The 22158-nt window shown below is 42.4% G+C and overlaps 2 protein-coding genes across 10 annotated transcripts in view; one reads left to right on the top strand and one right to left on the bottom strand.

Moving 5' to 3' along the window:
* The first annotated feature begins 710 nt into the window (after nucleotides 1-710).
* LOC128807962 (aldo-keto reductase family 1 member B10-like) lies at nucleotides 711-8787 on the top strand. 2 transcript variants are annotated; one of them, XM_053978709.1, is made up of 10 exons: nucleotides 711-1067; nucleotides 1789-1956; nucleotides 2958-3074; nucleotides 3726-3803; nucleotides 4255-4377; nucleotides 5596-5702; nucleotides 5898-5979; nucleotides 6962-7045; nucleotides 7882-7964; nucleotides 8292-8787. In XM_053978709.1, exons 1-10 carry the CDS (start codon nucleotides 999-1001, stop codon nucleotides 8332-8334), a joined length of 954 nt encoding a protein of 317 aa, XP_053834684.1. In that variant the 5' UTR covers nucleotides 711-998; the 3' UTR covers nucleotides 8335-8787. The 2 variants fall into 2 exon arrangements, with proteins under 2 accessions (XP_053834684.1, XP_053834683.1); XM_053978708.1 differs by lacking the exon at nucleotides 711-1067 and adding an exon at nucleotides 1433-1672.
* A 705-nt stretch (nucleotides 8788-9492) lies between these two features.
* CALD1 (caldesmon 1) overlaps nucleotides 9493-22158 on the bottom strand; it is a 227158-nt gene continuing 214492 nt past the window's right edge. For 5 of the 8 annotated variants that reach the window (XM_053978271.1, XM_053978268.1, XM_053978269.1 and 2 more), the window contains 7 exons: nucleotides 17685-17728; nucleotides 17508-17586; nucleotides 16065-16196; nucleotides 15010-15105; nucleotides 12466-12546; nucleotides 12209-12242; nucleotides 9493-11125 (listed from right to left, as the gene is read on the bottom strand). In XM_053978271.1, the coding sequence (XP_053834246.1) occupies nucleotides 11094-11125; nucleotides 12209-12242; nucleotides 12466-12546; nucleotides 15010-15105; nucleotides 16065-16196; nucleotides 17508-17586; nucleotides 17685-17728 (498 nt within the window). In that variant the 3' untranslated portion in view covers nucleotides 9493-11093. Of the gene's footprint in view, nucleotides 11126-12208; nucleotides 12243-12462; nucleotides 12547-13962; nucleotides 14051-15009; nucleotides 15106-16064; nucleotides 16197-17507; nucleotides 17587-17684; nucleotides 17729-22158 lie in introns of those variants that run through there. The other 3 variants (XM_053978272.1, XM_053978274.1, XR_008437262.1) reach the window with 2 other exon arrangements.

Here is a 22158-nt window from a genome sequence, read left to right as displayed (position 1 = left end):
GACATAGAAACCAAGAAAGAAAGAAGGATAAATAAGAGAAACCTGCAGCTGCCTGTTCCAATGAGCACTTTGTCTTTCCTGACCAATGAGTAAAGTGTAAACTTAGGAGTTTTGTAAGAATATATAAAAAGCATGCATGCTATAATAAAAACGGGTTTGAAGCCGTCTGAAAGTGGAGAGCTGCTTTGTATTGTGACTGTCTCAACTACAACAACTTTTCGCCCTATGCAAAAAGCAGGGGGGGTTATTTGGACTAAAGCTCCCTGTGAATTTGTGATCACCCCAAGCTGTAATCACAAACCCCTTGTGCAGCATCTGACACGCTACCAGCGCTGGCTGAAGTTTCAACTGGGGGCCAGGGAAGAGATTCCTTCTCACAGACTGATGGTCCAGCAGGGAGCCCACCCCTCTGCAAACACAGGGAACACAGAAATCAGCTAAAAGGTAAGGCCACGTTCTCTTTTAATGAATTCCTCTCTGAACAACAGGCAAGCCTAGTATTTTTGAGGAAAAATATGAAAAATTCAGTCCATTTGCCACCACTGGAGAAAATCCTCCAATGGGCACCCATCGCCTCGGGCAGAAATTCTCCTGGCAGCAGACAGGCTCTGTCAGCTGCGGTACCATAGAATGATTGGGTTGGAAAAGACTCCAAAGTCGTCGAGTCTCCAGCACCACCCCGTCTGCCACCAGCCCGTGTCCCCAGGTGCCACAGCCACAGAGCTTTTGAGAGCTTCCAGGGGTGGCGGTTCCCCCGCAGCCCCGCACAGCGTGTGCAAAGCGCCAGGTCGGCTGCTGCGGCATTTGCTCCCGGTTTGCTCCCGGTTTGCTCCCGGTTTGCGCCTTGCCACCAAACACCCGAACGGGCACGGAGCCTGCCGCGGCCCCGGGCTGCCGGCACCGCGTGTGCGCCGCCCGTGACGAGCGGGGAGGGGCCGGGCCAGCTCCGGCCCTTACAGCGGCTCCGAGCGACGGACGGACCGACGGACAGCGGCGGCATGGCCATCCCCTGCGTGCAGCTCAGCAACGACACGAAGATACCCGCCCTGGGGCTGGGCACCTGGCAGGTACCGGCGCGGGAGGGAGGCAGGGACGGTGGGGATCCGGCGGGAGATGCCGAGATGCGAAATAAAGCTCAAAACAACAAAACAGAGAAGGAAGCGCCCCTCTAAAAGCGGGATCCGTGCCCTGCGTGGGCAGGATGCGGCCGATGGCGGCCGCTTGTGTAACCGGGCGGGACGCCAGGCGCGGGGGGAGCGAGGGGAGCAACAGGCGAGGGGGAAAAGGCAAAAAAATATATATATAAATTAGGGGCTGGAGAAGGTAGAAGGAGGGCACAGAATAGAAGAGGGGAAGCGAAAGAAACCTACCAAAAATAGCGAGCGGGTGCTGCTCGCAGCCCGGGATGGGGCCGCGGTCTGGGGGGGGGTCTGGGCACGGACCCGCCCTGGCGGATTTGGAGGATTCCCCCAATCCTGGAGGATTTGGGGAAGTGGAAGCGGCGAAACCCCTCGGGCAGCACAGGGAGCGAAGAGGGGCAATGACGGCGGAGACTGCGCTGCTGGCAGCGGCAGAGCTGGAAGCCTTGCAGAGACAGACTCCTTTCTGCGCTGTGCCCGTCCCCTGCAGAAACGCCGCTGTGCCTGGAAACTGCGCCGGGTTTCAGATAAAGGCGGGTGATGAGCGGGTGATGAGCAGCTGGAAAGGGGGACCGTGGGCAGCTGTCACAGCGCTGAGACCTGGCAGGGGACACGGCGGAGCTCATGGTTGCCCTCTGTTCGCTTTCAGGCTCCTCCAGGAAAGGTGGAAGAGGTGGTGAAGTTTGCTATTGACGCCGGCTACCGCCACTTCGACTGTGCCTATTTCTACCAGAATGAAAATGAAATAGGGAATGCAGTCCAGCAGAAGATCAAGGAGGGAGCTGTGAAACGGGACGAGCTCTTCATTGTTACTAAGGTACAAGGATGCAAGATTATTGGGGCATTTAGCTTTCCTTGCAAAGAAACCCTTGTTATACCTGTAAAGTAACATAGGGACCTGTTCCCTGCTCCGACGTTCACTTCACGGTTTTCTTGTTGTGTCTTAAAATCCTGTATTTGCAATTTGGACTCGGCTTTATCAGGAACTGCTGATAACTTAGGAAAGATATCACAGCTATTGCTGATCTTATAATTTCTTGACATCGATTAAGTCAATTGTACTGGATATTCCATTGGATGCACTCAAGAAAGATAAGGGGGGGGAAAAAGGCAAGACAGTTATCTGGATTCATCAGTGACAAGCAAGACATTTGAAAACTCTGTCATGTATAAATGGTAATCCTGAAAGGGAACAGAAATCAAAGTATTTTGTAGGTGTTTTCTTCTTTCTTTATCTCATCCACTTGTCCCAGACATGCTCTTTAACAAAAAGAACAGTTCAACTAATAAATTTATCACTTGGGATTTTCACCAGCAAAACCAGAACACTTTGAGTTTAACTAAGATTTTCCACATTAAGCTTTGTTTTTTTAAAGAATGTGGTTTCATTTAACAATACTTGTTCTTCTATTTAAACAATTTGGATTTTGATTTCAAAAATTAAGTAAAATTGATAACTTTCCTCAATGTGCACAGTTAAAAGGGACAGAAAGAAGGTACCTATGAGCTGCTCAATAGTCAAAATTGAGGCTGAAAAAAATAATTGTAACACTAACAGCTTTGCTGTGTCAGATGCACTTGCCAGATTGTTACATTTATATCTAAGAATATCTTCCCATAAGTGGGAATCCTGACTCCCCCTCCATGACAGCCTTGTGGTATGTTTGTCCTGCCTTAATGTTAGATCCTCATCTTCAGCATGTACTGACTTAGGCGGGGAGGGAGTTTTCCTCCCAGACCTCCAAGTGAGAAGCTTCTGTCCCCTGGTCAGCCCTGGGGAGCTGTAAAGTGACAGTCAGGCTTGGTCTCTTCCCACAGCTGTGGAACACGTTCCATGAGAAGTCCCTGGTTAAGGAAGGATTCCAGAAGAGCCTTGCTGCGCTCCAGCTGGACTACCTCGACCTCTACCTGATGCACTTCCCGATGGGATTCAAGGTGGTCCTGCTCTCCACACCTTTCCTCCTTGCCCGCCCAGGAACTGCCTTCTCTCATCTTTGCTGTGACACCTTCATCACACAGCTGGGATTTGGGGCTCGTTTGGCTCTTCCCTCATCCCGGTGGTAGCAAGAATTTGGTCACTAAGGCAGTGGTGTGTTTTAGCAGAGGGATCTGGCTTGTCTTGCCTTTTGGAATGAGGTGTAGGTGTGAGCCCCTCAGGTCTTCTGGTAACCTGCACAGGATGCTGGTTACAGCAGGGGCATCTAGGTTTTTGGGGATGCTGGCTTTGCCAGAACTAACCAGCAGTGGAAAATGAGGCATAGCACAGAAGGAATGTGTTTCTTCCCCCAGTCTACATAAATAAGAATCTAAAATAAAGGGGCTGGGGAATGTCAGTTCCCTCCTCTCCAGGTCTGCCAAAGTTACATAATTATTACTAATCCCCACGCTCTTTGCATGCAGGGACTGATTTTGCAAAATACAGCCCTCATCCAAAAGAAAATACTAATGGACAAGCATTATTTTTTAGTTATGCAATATGTTTAAACAACCTAACTTGCTGCCTGTAAATGCAGTCCAAAGTGCTAGCACACTGTAGGAAATTCAACACTTAAAAAAGTCTGTGTATTATGTGCCTTGATTTAACAGGCTGGTGAAGAGCTGCATCCTCTGGATGACAAGGGTCACAGTATTCCCAGTGACACAGATTTTCTGGACACGTGGGAGGTAAGTCAGTATTTGCTCTTCAGAGCAAGCATCAGCACTGAAGATAGAGATCTGTGTGCAAAATGAAATTGAGGGATATGTTTGGGTATGAAGGACAGCCACACAAAATTGCATTTCAACCTGCTTGTGTCTCTTGTTTTGGGCAGCAAGAAGGGGATGTTTTTAGTAAGGCTAAAGAGAAGGAAGCTATCAACACTGTAGGTGCTGTTCCTAAAAAATTTGGATACACACAATGGTAGAACCAGCCCTTCAGATTAATCTAGGTGTGGCTGTTAATGTACTGGGTGTTCATACAGTTAGGATTCTGTTTTCTTTCATTAACTGAGATACCTTTATGTAATCTAATCTAGCATGAGTTGTTCATTTGCCACAAGCTTGAGAGAAATAAAATAATGTAGTTTGACAGGAATACCACCAACTCACACCCACCTTGGTTGTCCTCACTCGTTAGGCCATGGAGGAGCTGGTGGATGCTGGCCTGGTAAAAGCCATTGGTGTCTCCAACTTTAACCATGAGCAGATTGAAAGAATCTTGAACAAGCCAGGACTGAAGCACAAGCCTGTAATGAACCAGGTGAGAATTTTGTTTCCATTCCTCAGCTAACCTTGCAGTCTGGAATCACAGAATGGATTAGGATTGGAAGGTACTTTAAGGATTGTCTAGATCCCCTTCCCATGAGGCTGGAACCTTCCACTTAGAAGTATTCCTCAATATACTTAGAATGTGTGTGTGTATATATAATCAGAGTATACCTAAATTCATATAATTCATATAATTAATATAATATATAATACACATGTTCTATATTAATAATATATAATATATATTTAGAGTAATCTTAAATATATTCAGCAAAATCCCCACTGGGAGTTTCTGCACCAGCATGGGACTATACAGGGATGCACAGGACTTACTCAGTTTTCAACATAAAATAAACCACTCAACTTCATTACAGTAAGGAGGTTGAAGAGCACAATTACACAATAAATTCTCACCACATACCTCATGAACATAATCACAAGACAGCAGCAGCACAGGGATCTTCTGATTTTCTTCCATTTCCAAAATTATTTGCACACAGCTGAGGGTGCCCATCTCCTCCAGACGGGGAATATCCAGGGAAATCCCCCCACTAGCTCAGGTGCAAGTTAACTAGTGTACACGATTTTCGTGTCACCATGCCTGGCAGCGAAGCTCCAGTGTTCAGAGACAGCTGGGTACGTGCACAGGGCACGTGAAGCAGCACAGACACAGCCCTGTGGTCCTGCCGTGCCTTGTGGCAGCTGAGCAGCATCCCCACGGAGCTCCTGTTGCTTTCAGGATGCCTTACCCAAACATCTATTTGCAACATGAACTTGCTTCCTTAGGTTAGCTCAGATCATCTCCCCAGGCTTCTCCAGGAACGAGAGAGGCTCCTTGAGGCAAGGAGAGGTTGGGTGCATCAGAGCAGAAAATCAACTTGAGGCACTCTGAGCTGCCCCTCTCACGATGCAATCCTACCCTGCAGTGGTCCAGGAAGGCTCATTTCCCACATTCCACACAGATAACACTTCCACTCTTCTCATCTGTTTTGTGCTTTCTCTGGGTAATATGTAGCATGAGAAAGCTCTGTTCTCTGCTAGGCCTCTAGATACTGCTGTGACATTAACAACTTTTTCATAAAATAGATCTGAATCATGATACTGGAAGTCAAGTCTTCCTATTTTCTTTGACTCAGGAGGATTTAAAACGTAATGCTCTGCAGCTCAGCGAAGTCTGCCTCTTTTATCAAACATCCTTCTGTGCTTGCAGGTAGAATGTCATCCATACCTGACCCAGGAGAAGCTGGTCAAGTACTGTAAATCCAAAGGGCTTGCTGTGACAGCATACAGCCCCCTGGGCTCTCCTAACCGCCCATGGTAAGAGAGCACTGCAGCCTTTCTGTTCGCAAAACACTGCAGCTGTGAAGATTATTATTATTATTTATTATTATTATTATTAGATTAGGTAAATGATACAGTTAAAATGTCTTGATGCAGACTATGGCACATGATGCAAGGCTCCTACAGGGAAGCTATCACCTTTCTACTGCCACCATCTCTATTTTTTAACAGGGCTAAGCCAGGGGAGCCCACGCTTATGGACGACCCCAAGATTAAAGACATTGCAGCTAGACACCATAAAAGCCCTGCGCAGGTAAATTGTCAGAGCAAACCATTCCTCCTCCTCAGATGTCCTACAGGCCAGTCCTAGCAGGGGCTACTTTCTCTAGAGATACATTATAATGGGGCTGAACTTGACTCTTCATTCTGCCCAAGTTCTTAACAGCATTCATAAAAATTATCAGCTATTTTCAAGGAGGTCTTGAGTGCCGAGTTTTGGGTTGGACTGATCAGCAATGGTGCATGCTTACCTCAGGTGTTCACCTTCCTAAATTTCCAGCTGTTATTCCTCAGAAGAGTCCTGTAATTTGGAGACATATTTGATTGCCTCCAATCTGCTGGTGTTCACAAAGAATTATTGAAAGCTGCTTGATTATTTAAGATTTTTTTTTTTTCTCTATTTGCTAGTCACACAAATTAGTTGTTGCCTGGGGTGTGCAGAAGCTGCACTTCAAACAAAGCCACGTGTTCATGTGCAATCAAAGATATTCATATTTTAAGACAGGCAGAGCAGGATGAAAACATTGTATGCAACAGTTGTTTTTTTTGGGGTTTTTTTTTGTTTTTTTTTTTTTGCGGGGGGAACTTTTAAATTCTGTAAACATGCTTTTCCTTTTATGGACTTCCAAAAGCTGAACCTTTGTGAGGTACTTACCTGTGAGCCTAAAATAATCTGTGGTGTCATTATGCTCACCGAGTCTAAGCACTCACATAATACAAGCCAGAGCATCATAATTTTTCTCCCCTTGCTACTACCCTAAACAAAAACAAAACAAATCCTGCAAAAGCCACAATGTAGAAACAACACAGGCTACAAAAAATTACAGTTTGCCAGTCTTCTGTTAAATACATGAGCAAATCCTGGCATCTCAAACTCCTGTATGCAAAGTGGTAGTCTTCCAAAGAGTGAAAAATCAATTGTAGATTAAAACAAACAAAAAAAAAAAATCCACAAAATGTGTTTGAATAGATTTCTTGGGACCTCAGTGTTCATGCTCCTCCTTGTTCTTTCCTAGGTCCTGATCCGCTTTCTGGTCCAGAGAGACATCATTGTCATTCCCAAGTCTGACAAACCCCACCGTGTTGTGGAAAACATGAAGGTGAAGGTTTTGTGCAGGATAGGCACCCACACCCCTAGCCCCTCTGTGTTTCCAAGCAGCACCTGAGGCACTGGAAGAGGGGTACAGAGATTTGAAGAAGTGGGCTCAGCACTACCAAACCATCTGGGGAAAAGCAGTTTGTTCCTGCTAGGAGAGAAATGGGTTACACCAGGGTTGTCTGAGCTCTGCTGCTGCAGAAAGGGAGCCCCAGGTTTGGACTTGCCCTTGGGGAAAAGCTTAAGTCCTTAGGGTGTAAAGGAAGAAGCTGTGAACAAACAGCAGACCTGTTAGAGTCTGTCTCACTGTGAGGCTGTGGCTCCCCTTGGCAGTGAAATTCAGCTGGATAAGTTTGCTCATAAGGTGTGGCACCTTATATAATACCTCTGTGTTGCTTTCAATCCATGGTGAGAGGGTTTGGGGTTATTTTTCCTATGAACCCAGCAAGAGCTCTTCAGATGAATAACTGTGAGGCAACTATTTGCAGTTGCTACCCAGTAGCCCTCTCCTGTAGCAGAAAATGTACCTCCAGTTCCAGTACTTGTGACACATCCTGAGAAACAAAGTCTTCTCTGCATCACAACACAAAAGTGCAGTGGTGTTGGGATTCAGCTGCCCATAAATGTGAGACCTTGCTATGAACAGTGCCTCAGAAAGAAAAGGACTGTCTTGATGGCTTCAAGGGTTGGTTCTTATTTGCCTGAGAAATAAGAGGATTGCTTAACTGTGCTTAATGCATTCCTACCTCAAGTCCTAAGTGCATGAAAGCTCACTTAGGAGCTAACTACTCACTAACATAACTAGAGTTGTTTTTTTGTTTTTTTCTCTTTACCTGCTAGGTGTTTGACTTTGAACTGTCCAAAAAGGAGATGGATGTCATCCTCAGCTTTAACAGGAACTGGAGGGCAGTTCCAGTGATGCAGTACGTTCCTTATTATCCTTACTATCCATTTGTCCTATTTCTGTCTGTATCTTCACTCTCCCTGTATTGAAAACACACATGACCAAAAACAGGGAGAGCTCATACTTCAAACTTGAATGAGGCATGTCCTGGATCTTTAGGAGGGAGATTGATTTGGAGTGTTCCCTCCAGCATACTGGTGTTCCAGGGCCTTTCCCCAGGCCTGTGTTCAGTTCAGTGACAGCTGCAGAACCTGAGTTCTGCAGTGGGGGAAGGAGACTGCAACAGGGAAATGCTGCTCAGGGTGCTTTCTGCACTGCTGGAATAACAAGGTCTTTCTCTTTTCAGGGCTGTCAACCACAAGGACTACCCATTCAAAGCAGAGTATTAAATGCAGGTGGTTCCTGCAGGACCTCCATTTAACTCCTTCCAGATTAGATGTGCTCTGCAGATTGATCTTCGTTACTTGATAATCGTTATGAGCAGTTACTTTTTCCTCCTTTTTTTTAAGGAGGAGACCACTAACTGATAATGCAGCAATAAGGGTGGGGTTTTTGCAAAGATGCTTAGCAGAAATCTGGTTTTGATTAGTAGTCAATGTAGACAATGTCTTTTCCTTTCCTTTTTATCTGGTCTTCCTTAATTAGAGACATGCTTAACAAAAAAACAGGGATTTACATGGAGTTTTTTATATGTTACTTCCAGTGTGGTCAGTCATACTGGCTCATGAGTCACTGTCAAAGAATGCTCTAATTACATTGCTTTTTATATATTTGTGATTTTCATAGTGTATTTCCAATGCTTTAAAAATTTATATAAATAAAGTTTATTAGCCACAGAAGTTGATCATTGTAGTCCGTAAATTGTTTTATATAGTTTGGTATGTTTTTCTAAAGTCTGGGGTTTTACAAATTTTAGTACAGATAGAAATAAGTTTCTATCATTTCTGTATAGGACAGGACATACAGATCACTTTGTGGCTTATTCTTCAAAACAGGATTGTGCTCTAGCTGGGACCTAAAGAGCAAAGCTGTAACTGCTGCCTCACACAACCCTTCCTCTGAATACCCAGAAACTGAACTCCTCTGTGATTCCTGGGGAAAGCTGAAGACAGCATCATGGGCAGGGATAACTCACAGTAAAACCCAGCCAGCTGAGCATCAGGGCTGCCTCCAGCATCAGACTGGGAGTCTCAAACATAAACAGATTCTTGCAACTCTGCTGGCAGCACCCAGAATATCACACTCAGATACAGGCTGCCTTTATCTAAGGAAAGCACAGAAAAAAACTCTTCTTCAAAATCACCAAAGCAAACCCTGAGACAGCTTCACAGTTAATTGCTCTAAAATATTTTCAAGACAGATTTTGCTAGCCCAAAGCCAGGCTGGTTTGTGGCAGCAGGAGGGACATCATTAGGGTTTTTTGACCTTATTTCACAGGGACTTAGCACAATTCCTATCCCACTTCAACAACCGGTCCATTCCTGCTCATTAACAAACGGGGCTGCTGATGGAAATGTTCCATTTATTGCAGATGCAGTTTCAGAATACATTGTTTGAACAAAATGTTTTTATTGCAGCTATCAGATGTATTTGAAAGACTCAGAGGAGTGTTTACAAAACCCCCAAACAAAAACCATGACAGCTCACAGACAATGTCAGGCACAGTTTCACCCCCTACAGATAACTTTGTGCATCTCTGTATGTAAACAAGATGTTTCAGCCAAGCAGAGGAGCCCAGCTTTGGGCTGAAATAGAACCTTACATTTCTTTAGGAAGAAGTCATGCTGTAAGACATGGAAGTGGTGATAAGGGAGGTCCTGGGGGTTCTGGTGCACAACAAAGCTGTTAACAACGTGCTCAGGGGCTACTTGAGTTGCTCAGTTTATGCCACCCATACACTGTAGGATGTAAGTGCTAAACTGTATGGCATGTAAATTCAAACCAAGCTGACGTCTCAAAGCCATGTGTTTACTATATACAAATGAAAACGTCTGTCAATAAGATATCCAGGAGAGAGAGGTAAAAAGAAGCATCACAAAGACAGAGGTTTACTTCACTTTCGGTGGACCTGGTGTACGGCACTGATGGATGGCAAGATTTAGTCTACAGTCATTTGAAACAAGCTCCAACTCTTTTACATTTTTTTCTTTTTAATTATGGTAGTTTTATATAAATTAAACTACAACGTTTTATACAAGTGACCTATTTTTGACCCTCTATACCCTTATCTTTTCCTCTTTTAAAAACTATACTTTCTTTTTAATTACCCATTACTGGGCAACTGACATTTAATTTTTTTTAATACTTATCTCACCATACCTCTAATGACAATTATGAAATCTTACTATAGAAAAGTGTGTGATTTTGTCTTTATTTTTTTTTAAGCTGTGATATTGGCTAATTATGTATGTTTATTGCTAAATATAATACTCTAGCACATATTAAAGCATTCTACCATTAGTAGTGCCTTCAGGCTAAACTTTGTAAAGCTATGTGTGTATATATATTCTAGATTGCATTCAATTACTAGTCACTAACAACAAAAAGAAATATCAGTACCGCTGTCAGCTAACATAATCATCCAAATTTAGATATTAACTTAAACTAGAATGGAAAAATCGATACTTAAAAAAAGTATAAAACAAAAAAAAAAAAACATTATTGATGCAGTATTTCTCATGACATGGGCGACTTACAGAAAATATTACATTGTCAACTAAAGATATTTCTTCCATGCCTTAGTCTAAAGTGCAGAAAGAAAAAGACTTCTGTATTACAAAAGTAACCATTGGTTTTATAGGTTTACTGCACACCTTTCCCAAGCAACTTCACTTTACATGCATTTTGGGTGGACCTCTAATGCCAGCTGAAATCACTGTTCAGATACATGTTTATGACTGTCAGTAGGAGAGTCTACATATTTCACAGCATGGGTTTCTTTAGGAATAAAGGCTCTTGTGCAAAGGCAGGACTATTCTGATGAATGTCTAGACTGATTATTAAATACAGTGCTAATATACATGGTTTTAACTGGGATAATGCAAAAAGACATTTTGGTAAATAAACATAAATATAAAAAGAAACAATTTAGCACTTTTTCCTTTTTTTTTTTCCCCAAACTGATTGGTCCAGCATCTTCAGTGGCCTTCTACGGTTCTTTCTCAAATTGTCTCAAACCTGCTGAGAAAGAGACAGATTAAATATGCCTTGAAACGACCCAAACACATCTCTAGAACAGAAAAGGCTCAGCTCTCCAGGTTAACGTGTAAGAAGGCAGGACACGAGCTGGGTGCTGCTCTCCTCATGTACTGGGGTTGCTCTGAGCTGGTCCCAGGAGGACAAAAATCAGGATTTCAGCCTCTGAGGAGAGGCTGCTCAGCAGTGTCCAAACTCCTCTGCTGGGACTGCTCCTGTGGGTGGAGAACACCTTCCATGGGAGCACAGCTGCACTAACCCTGAGCCAGCCCAAAAACCCCTCTCCTGACACTTTGGTTTGAAAAAAGACAAGAGAAGCAAAACCACTCTGCTTTGCATGACTCTAAACCAAAAAGAAAAGTTCACAGGTGTACCGTATGTCTGGCTTTACATAAAACCACTGAAAATGTGTGGGCACATACTGAATTGGAGAAAACAAAGAGCTTTTCTCTATCTGATCATTTCACTCTTAGTACAGAATCGAGGGATGTTGCAAAGTATCCTTAAAGCAATTGAATTGGTCAATGAACTTCCATTCTTCCCCACTGGTTCTTAGCCATACAATTAGTTTAACTGGCTTTATTTGGAGTGCTTTAGATTAAAATAAAAATAAAAAGCTAAGAGGGCTATTTTGCTGATTTCTTTCTGTAAAACTAGGTTGTGTTTCACTAACCAGTGGTTTCAAAATGACAATAGCATAACTATTTTTGCCTTGAAAAGACACCAATGCACAGCTCCAGCAAAAGCTCAGCCATTCATGCTTCAATGATATTATAATGGAGTTTTTGAAAGGCAAAGGCAAAAAGGGGTTTTTGAACATGAACAGCTGCAGAATTTTAAAACACAGGTATACCCTATGCAAAAAGTAGCAATGTTTCTATATAATAATAGGTATCAATGTTTGCATTGTATTATTATATGTATATCATCAAATATTGCATGTATTATTTTATTAAATACACATATAATAGTTTGTTAACATTATATGTATAATATTATTACACAGATGTAGTAATATGTATTAAACTATAGAAACAGGTGCAATGTATGCATTATGGCATTACTTACCATTAGTCTCTGATTTTTTCCCCATAGCTGATACCTGAAAAAGCAAAACCACATTATTAAAATCCCATATAGAACAACATTGCTATTTATAACAGGAAAAAAAATCAACACATGTCCACACATAGCACAGCTCTGCCAAACAGGAATATAAAAGTGATACACTGCTTTGTGAACCTCATTGTTCTTTCTTTTATAGATAAAAAGGTGGGTTAGTAGCAGAACATTATCCTTTGAATACTGCCCAGAAGTGTTCTTACCTTAGAAGAAGCAGCTGGCTTCTCCACTGACTGCTTCTCCCAGAGATTACGTTTGCCAGATACATCTCCTGGTCTTAAATCCTGTATTTTTAATGTCAGAGAACAGAAACCACCATTAGTTCAGGTTTATTTTCACTTGTTAAAGAAAAAGTTAGAATGCAACTTCCTCACAAGAGAAGTTGAGGAACATCCACCAGAGGTAAACATTGCATTGTCTATCAGTTACAAAGAATTATATTTCACAAAGTAACTCCACACATATCCATGTTTTAAGAAAAAAACCAATCCTGTTGCATCTATTTCATATGGCACAGCCCGGTCTTAACTCAGTATGTTCAACTTAGGAAGTGTAGTGAAGAGTTACTGCACACTCAGATTTTTACAAAAAAAACCAAATCAAATTTTTTGTAGAAAAATACCACATTTTTTCAGGGAAAGTATTTCTGCTAGGGAGGAATTCAAAAGTAGCTTTTCTTGGTTATTTTAGATCAAAATAAAAATATTTTATTTTAAAAATTATGTAAAAAACAGACTTGGGAGTTTTAATACAACAGAAAGGCAGATCCTACTCTACATCCCTAAATAGAGATTTCAGCATTTATCAATGTAGTCCTTCATATCCATTTAAATTTCCATTGCAACCTTTGGATGTGCCAATCACTAGCCTGACAGAAAACCAAATAAACAAACAAACAAACAGATGAGGTAAAGTGATTAAAGAATAGCAGTAATCTCTGAAAAGGAGTGTATTTTTGAGACTTTAATCAAAACTCCATAAAAATGTCAACTAGCTTCTTGTGGAAAAGGAGGGCTGCAAATGAAAATGGCATCTGCTGGGCAGGTGGATTGATATCTACCTCTGTGCATGGCAAACAAGAGACTCAAACAATTCTGGACATAAGTACTCTCTTTTTCAGGAAGTGTTCAAGTCCTGCATGGCTTCCAGGATTTTGTACAAGCATCCGTGTGGAGGTAAGAGAGAATTTCTACCTGTAAAATGCTCAGTGATGAATGGAAATGAGATTCCTGCAAGGGGTATTTGCACCCAGCAGAGACCCTCTAGAACTGATCATAATTTGTAGCCACACAGGGTTGCTGATGATTAAAATTTGAAGACAATTCTGCTCTTTAAAAAGGCAGTTCAGTAGCAACAGAGGAATGAAGAAAGCAATTTTGCCCTTATTACAAAGCCATTTGCAGTGCACAAATCTACTTCCATAGTCCTGAAATAATTTGGGATCTGTGACTTTGGTTCACTGTAAAACTGAAATCTTTGCTCTGCCTTGAATTCAGTATTTTTCCAAAATCCACAAGAATCCTGATGGTCACAAAAACTTTGAACATTTCTTAACTTTGGTGGAATGTGATGAGGGTGAGAAGTTATTTGCTAAAAAAGAAATTCTAGTCTTCCCTACAATTTATCCTGACTAAAAAAAAGTAAAAATCACATATTAGAGATGTATATAAACCTTCATAGTCAATTATAAACAGGTTTACCTGACCAACTTAGCAAACAGACCCCCAAAGAAGAATAGGAGGAGGGCGCGTTCCTTCAAGCAGAGACATTGAAAGAAGAAAGAACAATCTATTGAGAAAGAGGGAAATTAAGACATAGATAGAAACAGTCGTGTGAGGGAAAAACAAGAGATTAGTTTTACATGGTCTAAAAGATGCAAATTAAAAGAAGGAGAGAAAAATCTGGAGGCAGATTCTATAGTGGACAGTGCTTCAAATTTCAAGCTCCTCTTTAGGACAAACAGGAGTGTGAATCAAGAAAGTGTTTTTCAGGCTGCACTTTTTATAAAGGGCAGGTGAACTGGCAGAAAAACACTGCATAAGGATAAATGCAGTATATTATGTATGCTTATTGCTAAATATAATACTCTAGCACATATTAAAGCACATATTAGATGGGAAGAAGCCAGTTCTTTAACAAAATCCTGCAGTTGAATCATTAACATCACAAATGATTCTCCATATGGATATTTATGTTCCTGCTCCTCATCCTTACCCTTCCCCATCCCACATTTACCTCTTCCTGTTCCTCCCACACTGCTGCTTCCCACATTCCCAGTTTATTACCTCGACAGCATTTTCTGCTCTGATTCTTGCTGAACTAATGGGAAAGCTAAAGGGCCTTCATCAGGAGTTACATTTAAGCTCATAAAGAACTAAATTATTTCAGTTGTGTTTTAAACCATCCTTGGAAGATTTTTACAGGGCAAGGGCCAAACTCCAAGTGTGAGTAAGTTTGCAGTCTGGGGTCTGTGGCTGGTAATTTCTAAATTAATGGTGAGCCTTTCACAGGTGGCAAATTAAAGTCGGCCTTCACCAGAGAAGTGCTTCTCTGAGCTTTAAGGTGAGAACTGCCCTGTTTCCTCTCCCCATTTGCTGACTACAAGGAGTCAGCAGCCAGAGGGCTGTGAGCTGCCAAGAGCACACAAAGCAGAGTTCCTCCAAAGGCCATCAGCTGGTGGAGGAAGCACCCTCTGCCCCAGGAGAGAGCCCACCTACTGAAGAGATGGCTGTTCCAAGTTTACTTACGGAAGGTTTTGGAGCAGGGGATTTGTTGCTCTCTGGGGTCTTGGTCAACCACTCATTGATACGACTGGAGACACCAACCTTCAGTCCAGCAGTTTCCTGCAAAATGATAAAATCCAATCAGAAGACTTTCAGAATGGCTTTTGCTCTGTTTACCGTGTTTAGATTTAAAAGCAAAGCCAAGCTGGGGTTTAATAGAGAGGTCCTCACTGAGCCTATGGTCAGAGACATCCTGTGTGCTCTGAAGGTTTCGTCCCTATTAATTACACAGTGCTGCTGCTCTCTAGTTTTCAAAAATTATATACGTGGACTGACAAAAACATCTCCACTTTACCACTACCCCAGTAATAAATGTCAGACATAAACAGGCTGTTTCTACCACAAGCCCAAACTCCAAAAATCTTTAGCTTAATAGAAGAGACATCAGTTCAAATCTACTTTTTTTCTCTGTTAAACTAATTTTTTTTTTCAAAAGAAGTACACAATAGAGAAGTGGCCTAAAATTTAAAACATTAAATCTTTAAAAGGCTAGAACAAATGGCTAAAAATTAATTACTCTCTGTAATAACCCACTTCAGTCCATGGCTCATCTTTTTGCCTATGATAAATGCCCAGCAACTCACATCAATTTATAGAAAGAAAATGTTGCCTTAAGGATTTACACAGAAAAGATAAAGGTCTCACAAATATTTCTATGACTTATCTAGAAAATATCATCACCATCCTGCCTATTCAAAGCTCTTCTGCTCCCCAAAAGAATTTTGCCCTACTCAAAGAATTTCTTTGTACTCTGCTTGAATGACCCAGATGTATTTTTCTAAGATATCTGATGTGGCTCTGGAATGTCTCATAACTGAGCTCAGTAGGTCACTAAATTCTTCCATTATACTCAATATTGCAGCCACACCATCTTGTGGATTTCTGAGGTCTTCAGGATCCTTTGGGATATTCTTCACCAGTAACGTGAAGGAGCAGACAGGCTTACTCACAGAAACACAAATGCAAGGTCAGGTCCAGAGCATAATTCTTTATAATCACTAGGATAACTAAACACATACCTTATTTGGTGTTCCTGTCCCAGAAGGTGATGAGAAAACATTCCCTTTCTCCCACATGCTCTTGATATTACGGACACCCTCAGCTGGAACGTGAAGGTCGGAAGCTTTAGCTGGTCTTGAAGCCTTTGTGCCCTGGGGAAAAATTGGGGCCAGTTGTGTTGGCATTAAGAGCTGGATTTGCAGGGTGGTTTGACTCTGGGGAATGCAGCATTTCTATGTGGTTCTGGCACTGATCATGCAAAGATGAGAAGGAGCACCCAGCTCAGGAGGTGCCACTGAGATTCTCTCCCCTTTCCAATTTGCAGTCGTGCCCTTGATACCAGCAGCTGTGAAAGTGGCACTCCCTCTCTTACTTTTGTGTTTATTGCCTTTCTAAAACCCATGGCAAACCTCAGCTCTGCACACAACTGCTCCAAGGCTTTAAAATCTCAGTTAGTACCTGGCTCCTGGAAGCCTGGCTCTTTTAGGGGAATCCTTTTGCAGAGGCAGGGGGAAAGTCTGTTCTGTCATTCAGCATCAGACTGCTCCATCTGCTCCAGACAACTGAACCTCAGCATTCTAGGGGTTAATCTCAGCAATTACATTATGTTTGAAACAAGGTGTTCTTTCAAAGAGTGGAGAATTGGGTAGGAGTTTTTGGGTGTTTTTTTGGGGCAAATGTGTCTTTTGCACGGTTACTAAAAACACCAGGCCAAATTCATCCTCTTTCTTCTTTTCAAAATTCTTGCACATTTTACAAATCACAGATTGGATGAGTGATGCTTTGCTTCTCTAATTGCGAAGCAAGGCAGATTTGGCAACTTGTGGACAAATCAGAAACTCAGCAAAGGAAATATTTAAGTCAGGCAGCTGGATACAGTGGTATCAATCTCCTACCTTACCTTGGACTATGGACAGAAAAAGCCCTGAGTTCTGGCTCTTGGGCACAATTGTCAAAATCACCTGGGGTCAGGTTCTGCATTTTAATGTGATTTTGATTTCCCTTTTGTCACTGCTTAACTAGTTCTTTGCAGAGTATGTCTTTGCCAAGGAGTTTCACTGTCAGGTGGCAGCCAGCAGCACAGAGCCAGCTCTGTGTTCTCCTAAATAAGCTGCTGGGTCAGCTCTGCTCAGGATAACCATCAGCTCTGTGCTGACAGGTCTCTCATCAGCCAAGCAGAGGATGTGACTGTCACTCAGGATGATGACTGAACCCTCCAAAGCTACTGCAAGCTTACAAAACAGAGTAAATTGCAGCATGAAAGGGAAGACACAAATCTGAGATTTTGTTTAGATACATCTCTAGATGTTGGTTACAGATGTGCCTCAAGCACTTTGTTCTTGAAGTCACATTAAAGAAGAGTTTGTGATCAAAAAACCTGCAATTCTTGAACAGCAAAACAAAGGCTGATTAAAGGCCCCAAAGCCATTAGTAACTAGATCCATTTACTGGAATTAACTTACCTCAATTGCACTAGTGTACTGCTCAAGTCTACTGTCAATCTTTGAGACAACTGCTGTTGTCTGGGTGGGCTTCATACCACTATAGGAAGTAGAAAAAAAAAAAAAAAAAGCAAGAATTATTATTCTCTCCACTTAAACACTGCTGTTTGAACTGAACTTACTGTTTCTTTGCTTTACCTCTTTTGAGCAGATTTGTTCAAAAATTCCGTTCGCTCCTCTATCTAGAAAAGAGAGGAACAAAAGCTTTAAGTTAATAAAGAGTCAGCCTGTACAAGGCTAGCCTGAAATGTCAGAATTTTGAATGTCAAAAAAGTCAATCTGAAAGAAATACATTCCAACAGAAATTTCACAGGCGCACACAAAGGTTTTATAGATAGGAGCCTGTTATGCTACAGATTCATAAAAATGGATATATTTTCTGCATGAATGTTTGCATCCTACACATTTCTTCAGTGCCTCATACGTAACAAGAGAATAAATGAACAAGACAGAAAGAAGAAAAGGGATGTCTATCTCATGGAAAGGATTGATATGCACAAAAATCTATGTCATCCTCATATCTTCCACACAAGAGCAAGTATGTATCTCTTGAGACAGCAGCAAATTTAATAAAGATTTTCTGAGCTGGGGGATCAGACTAGGCCAGCTTTGGAGCTCAGCCACAAAGCCTCCCTTACACATGTCTTTGGAGGACATGATCCATTTAAATTTGGGCTCCAAAAAACCCATCAGTGTAAACCCTGCTCATGTTCAGGCAGGGTCACTGCTGAATCAGTATCTACCAGCTGTTATTATACAAACTGGTATACATTTCATCATTATTTTCTACTCTGTAAATAGGAAAGTATTGTGACATCTCCAGGGATGTCATGAAAATCTCATACGACTTCTGTCAAATCTCTCAATACTTTGAAAACAAAAAACTACATCCCTGAATAAAGTTTTAAAACATTTTCCTTTGGGGGTAGGGAGATGGGGAGTATGTGCATCTATTTGTATTCTGGGTCAAGAAATATTTTCATCAAACTTCCTCAAGTCTTATCAACATTGCATTGTTCCACTTCTCCGTGCCAGGCTCTACAGTTTCACTTAAAAGTAAAATACATGCAAGCAGCTCCAGGGGATTGAAATGATTAATAATCAGCCTGGCTGGATTCCTTGGGATTCCCCAGTCTCAGCAGGGGCTCTCTATTTTCAATTTACTTTAACCGTGACTGCTCTGGCATTCAGGCCTTTAAAACAAGGCAATGACAGTCATTCCTTTAAATGGTTCTCTTCAGTGCCTTTAGCATCCAAGGCTATCCCAGAATACTAAATCCCACAGCAGTCCCATCAAAGGGCATGCACAGTTTATTTCTCAAGCCCTTGCAAGCAGGCAGTTCACTTGAGTGCAGAATTTGCCAAAGGAGCTCACTGGAGGAACTCCAGCTACCACCCGTCCAGCTCAAAGGCACCTCTGACGCTCTAAAACGTACATACAATTTACAGAATCATTCCCATTACCAGCTTTAGTCGCCAAAACACGAGCTAAAAGCAGTCCTGAGTGCAAAGATGGGCTTTGCCAGGACAAAGCCCCTGTTTCAGTGGAAGGATGTCACGAGGTGGCAGCAAAAGACCGGCAGGAGCAGGAGCCCTGCACACCCGCAGGAAAAGGTTACAGCTCTCTCACCCAGAGGACATGCAGCTGGCAGTGCCACAAAACGAGCAGCTAAATGGCTCAGAAGTGACCAAACACATGGATGGTCACTTAAAACACATCGCCTCACTTCTGCTGTGGTACAGTAGAAGTTTCCCCCAGTGCTGATTTCTGGGTCATAACCAGCAATGCAGCAGAATGATGAGTTAGTCCAGCAAGAGCAAGTTCACCCCCAGACTGTCCCCAGCTGCATCAGTGAAACCCTGGTGGGCAGCAAGGACGAATAATATGGACTCTCTCAAAGAACCAGGACTCAAGGCAACTGCCTAATAATTCATTTACAGGACCTTCACACTCTTTTTATGTGCAGGTAGGAGGGATGCTTCTGCACAGCGGGCTACAGTGGGCACTGGTGAAAGAGTTGGGAAGGAAGAGGAACATTTTTCTTGTGGTTGTAGTAAAAAGATAAAAGTGGGGTCGTTCTTTCCCCACTGGTAACAGCAGTTCACAAAGCACCAGCTGTGGGATCAGGAAAAAGTCAGGGGCTGTTCAGAAGAGGAGAGTGGAAAAGCAAAACCAGAAACTAAACAAGAAAGAGTTAGGAAGAAACCCTCAGAGCTGAGCAAGGCCCTCTGGCTGGGGAAGCTGGCTGGTGCCTTGCATGGAAGGATAAAATACCTTCTGCACATTTATGTGAGGATATATTCTAGAATATCCTCCTCAAAAGATAGCAGAAGCAGACATCGAATACACCTAGAGCAAACAAACACGTGTATTCAGCATAGAAGTCAAACACATTTGGACTGCACAGCAACATCTAAAGGTCATTTACCCACTGCATATCACACAAACTCCATGCAAAGAATTTAAAACGTTTGCCACATACAGTAAACAGTATGACAAAATAGATCTGTAAAAGAAACAGGCAAAGCAAGGTGGTTAACATAAAATTCAAGATCCTTTCTCAGTTTCAGACCAGGAAATAAGAATAATCTTTTTACTGCATTCATCTTATCAGGATCTTGTTAAATAGTTTGGACTATGTTTTCTGACCGTGGAATACTTTCAGAACACACACAAACTCAAAAAAGTCAACCTGCCAGCCTCTAATTAAATTACGACCAGAAAAAATTAGTTAACACATAATATGAGACCATGACTTGGGAAACAAAAACCATTGGATATTCCCAGTAAAACTTGTTTCATAGAAAGGTATTACATTGATTCATTGGAGTTTTAAACTGTGCATTGGATGTTATGCAACACAAACTTGTAAACGGATCATCAAAAAAAAAAAAAAAGTGTCGAGGAAGAAATGGAATAAAAAACAAGCACAGAAAACCCTGTATTTTAATTTTGCCTCATATCCAACATGTGGAAGGACCTAGTGGTAATCCACTGGAGCAGTAGTCCCTGGGAGAGGCTTCTCCTTTCCTCCCTGAGTGGCTCACACAGTCTCTTGCTTCATTAAGCACAGTTATGCTTTTCCCTGCTGTCAGCAGCACCTGAGCAGAGCGTGCCAGTTTAGCTCAGTTTACCTACCAGACTCGAGTGCTGCCATCAGCATCAAAGATGGGGAAAAACAAACGTCACATATCCTGTTCTTACCGTTCTGTTTTCCCTCAAGAATAGCTTGTCTAGGAAGAACTAGGAAGATTGTGTGGAGTCTAATTCTTTCCAGTCACTGCCCCAGCTGTCAGGTATTGAGAGCAATAATGAGATAGGACAACACGGGTCTTTAAAGAAAAAAATTGTCTCTGAAAAGTCCTATCTTCTGGGTTAGCTGTCAGCAATTGCAGAGAGTGCTGGCTGCCACATCAGCCCGTTTCCCAGGAGACATTTCCTCCAAATACAGGGATATCCCAGCCTCCTGCCATTGCTGCCTCCCCTCAACACCTAACTGCTTTTGCATTTCTCTAGTGGTGGTGCTCATCCCCAAGAGGAGACTTAGTACTGTTCTCTCCTGATTAACCCAGAGAATAGAACACAAGGGCTCAGTAACCTTCCTTCTCAAAGAAAATATGAGGAATGAACTCGTCTGAGAAGCAAAATGATCAAAGATTTTTCAAGAAATGTCATTCTTTGAATGCATCATGTTTTGCATTAACTAAATTAGGGAAAGGACAAGCTAGAGGCAGATGGGAGAGCAGCAGAGCTTGTTCCAGGCTTTGTCCTTATTAAAAAAAAATAACAAGATACAGGACAGAGGTTGAACAGAAGTTTGGTACCACTGCAGCCCACAGGGTGGCCACCCAGCCCTGAGAAATCCAAGCTGCTTCTGTCCCTGAGCTAGGGAGGAACTTGGCCTATATTTACTTGGCATGTTTTCTTTTCACTGTCCCCTCAGAAGGATCCAACCCTCGTGCTGTCACTGCGAGGACTCCACACTGTGGTAGTTCTGCTGAAGTATTGTCTCGGGTTTGAGGGAAACACTGTATTTACCAGCTAAAACAACAGGAGTTGTCAGCACTGTGATTTTTAGAGGCCAGACTAGACAATCACAGCAGGTTTTCCTAAATAGAAGCAGATATGTGTATTTTGTCCATGTTCATATATGTACATTTACATTTGGGCATCCATGAGCTGTGTCATACATGGAGAGGAGCTGCACATCTTTGTCTCTCAGTTCTGAGTTACAGGAGTTCACACCCCAAACTGTTTCTTGGCATTCTGTGGTCAAGAGCTGAGGGGACAGTAATCTCAGTTTATTAACCTGAGGTGAAACTTGATGTCAAAATCCAGTTGTTAGAAGACAGTCTGTTTTGTTACCTGTAATTTGGACTGACTTCCCAGGCTGGTCTCAGCCGGCTGGCACACAGCTTTCTCACTGCTGCTCCGTTAAGCTCCCTCCTTTCCTTTGTTCTTGTCGTTCCCTTGGCAATCAGCACACCCTGCTTTCCTCACACTAGCCACACCTATGAACGTCTCCTTCTTCCCAAAAGCTTATCACATCAGGAAGGACAGGGAAGGAGTAAAAAGGTGCTTTGCCAGATTGTTACCCAGGAGAAGTCAGAA

This window comes from Vidua macroura, chromosome 5, assembly GCF_024509145.1.
Source record: "Vidua macroura isolate BioBank_ID:100142 chromosome 5, ASM2450914v1, whole genome shotgun sequence".
Lineage (NCBI taxonomy): Eukaryota > Metazoa > Chordata > Aves > Passeriformes > Viduidae > Vidua > Vidua macroura.
Note: the sequence above shows the minus strand (reverse complement) of the source record. Positions and strands in the feature narration are given on the sequence as shown.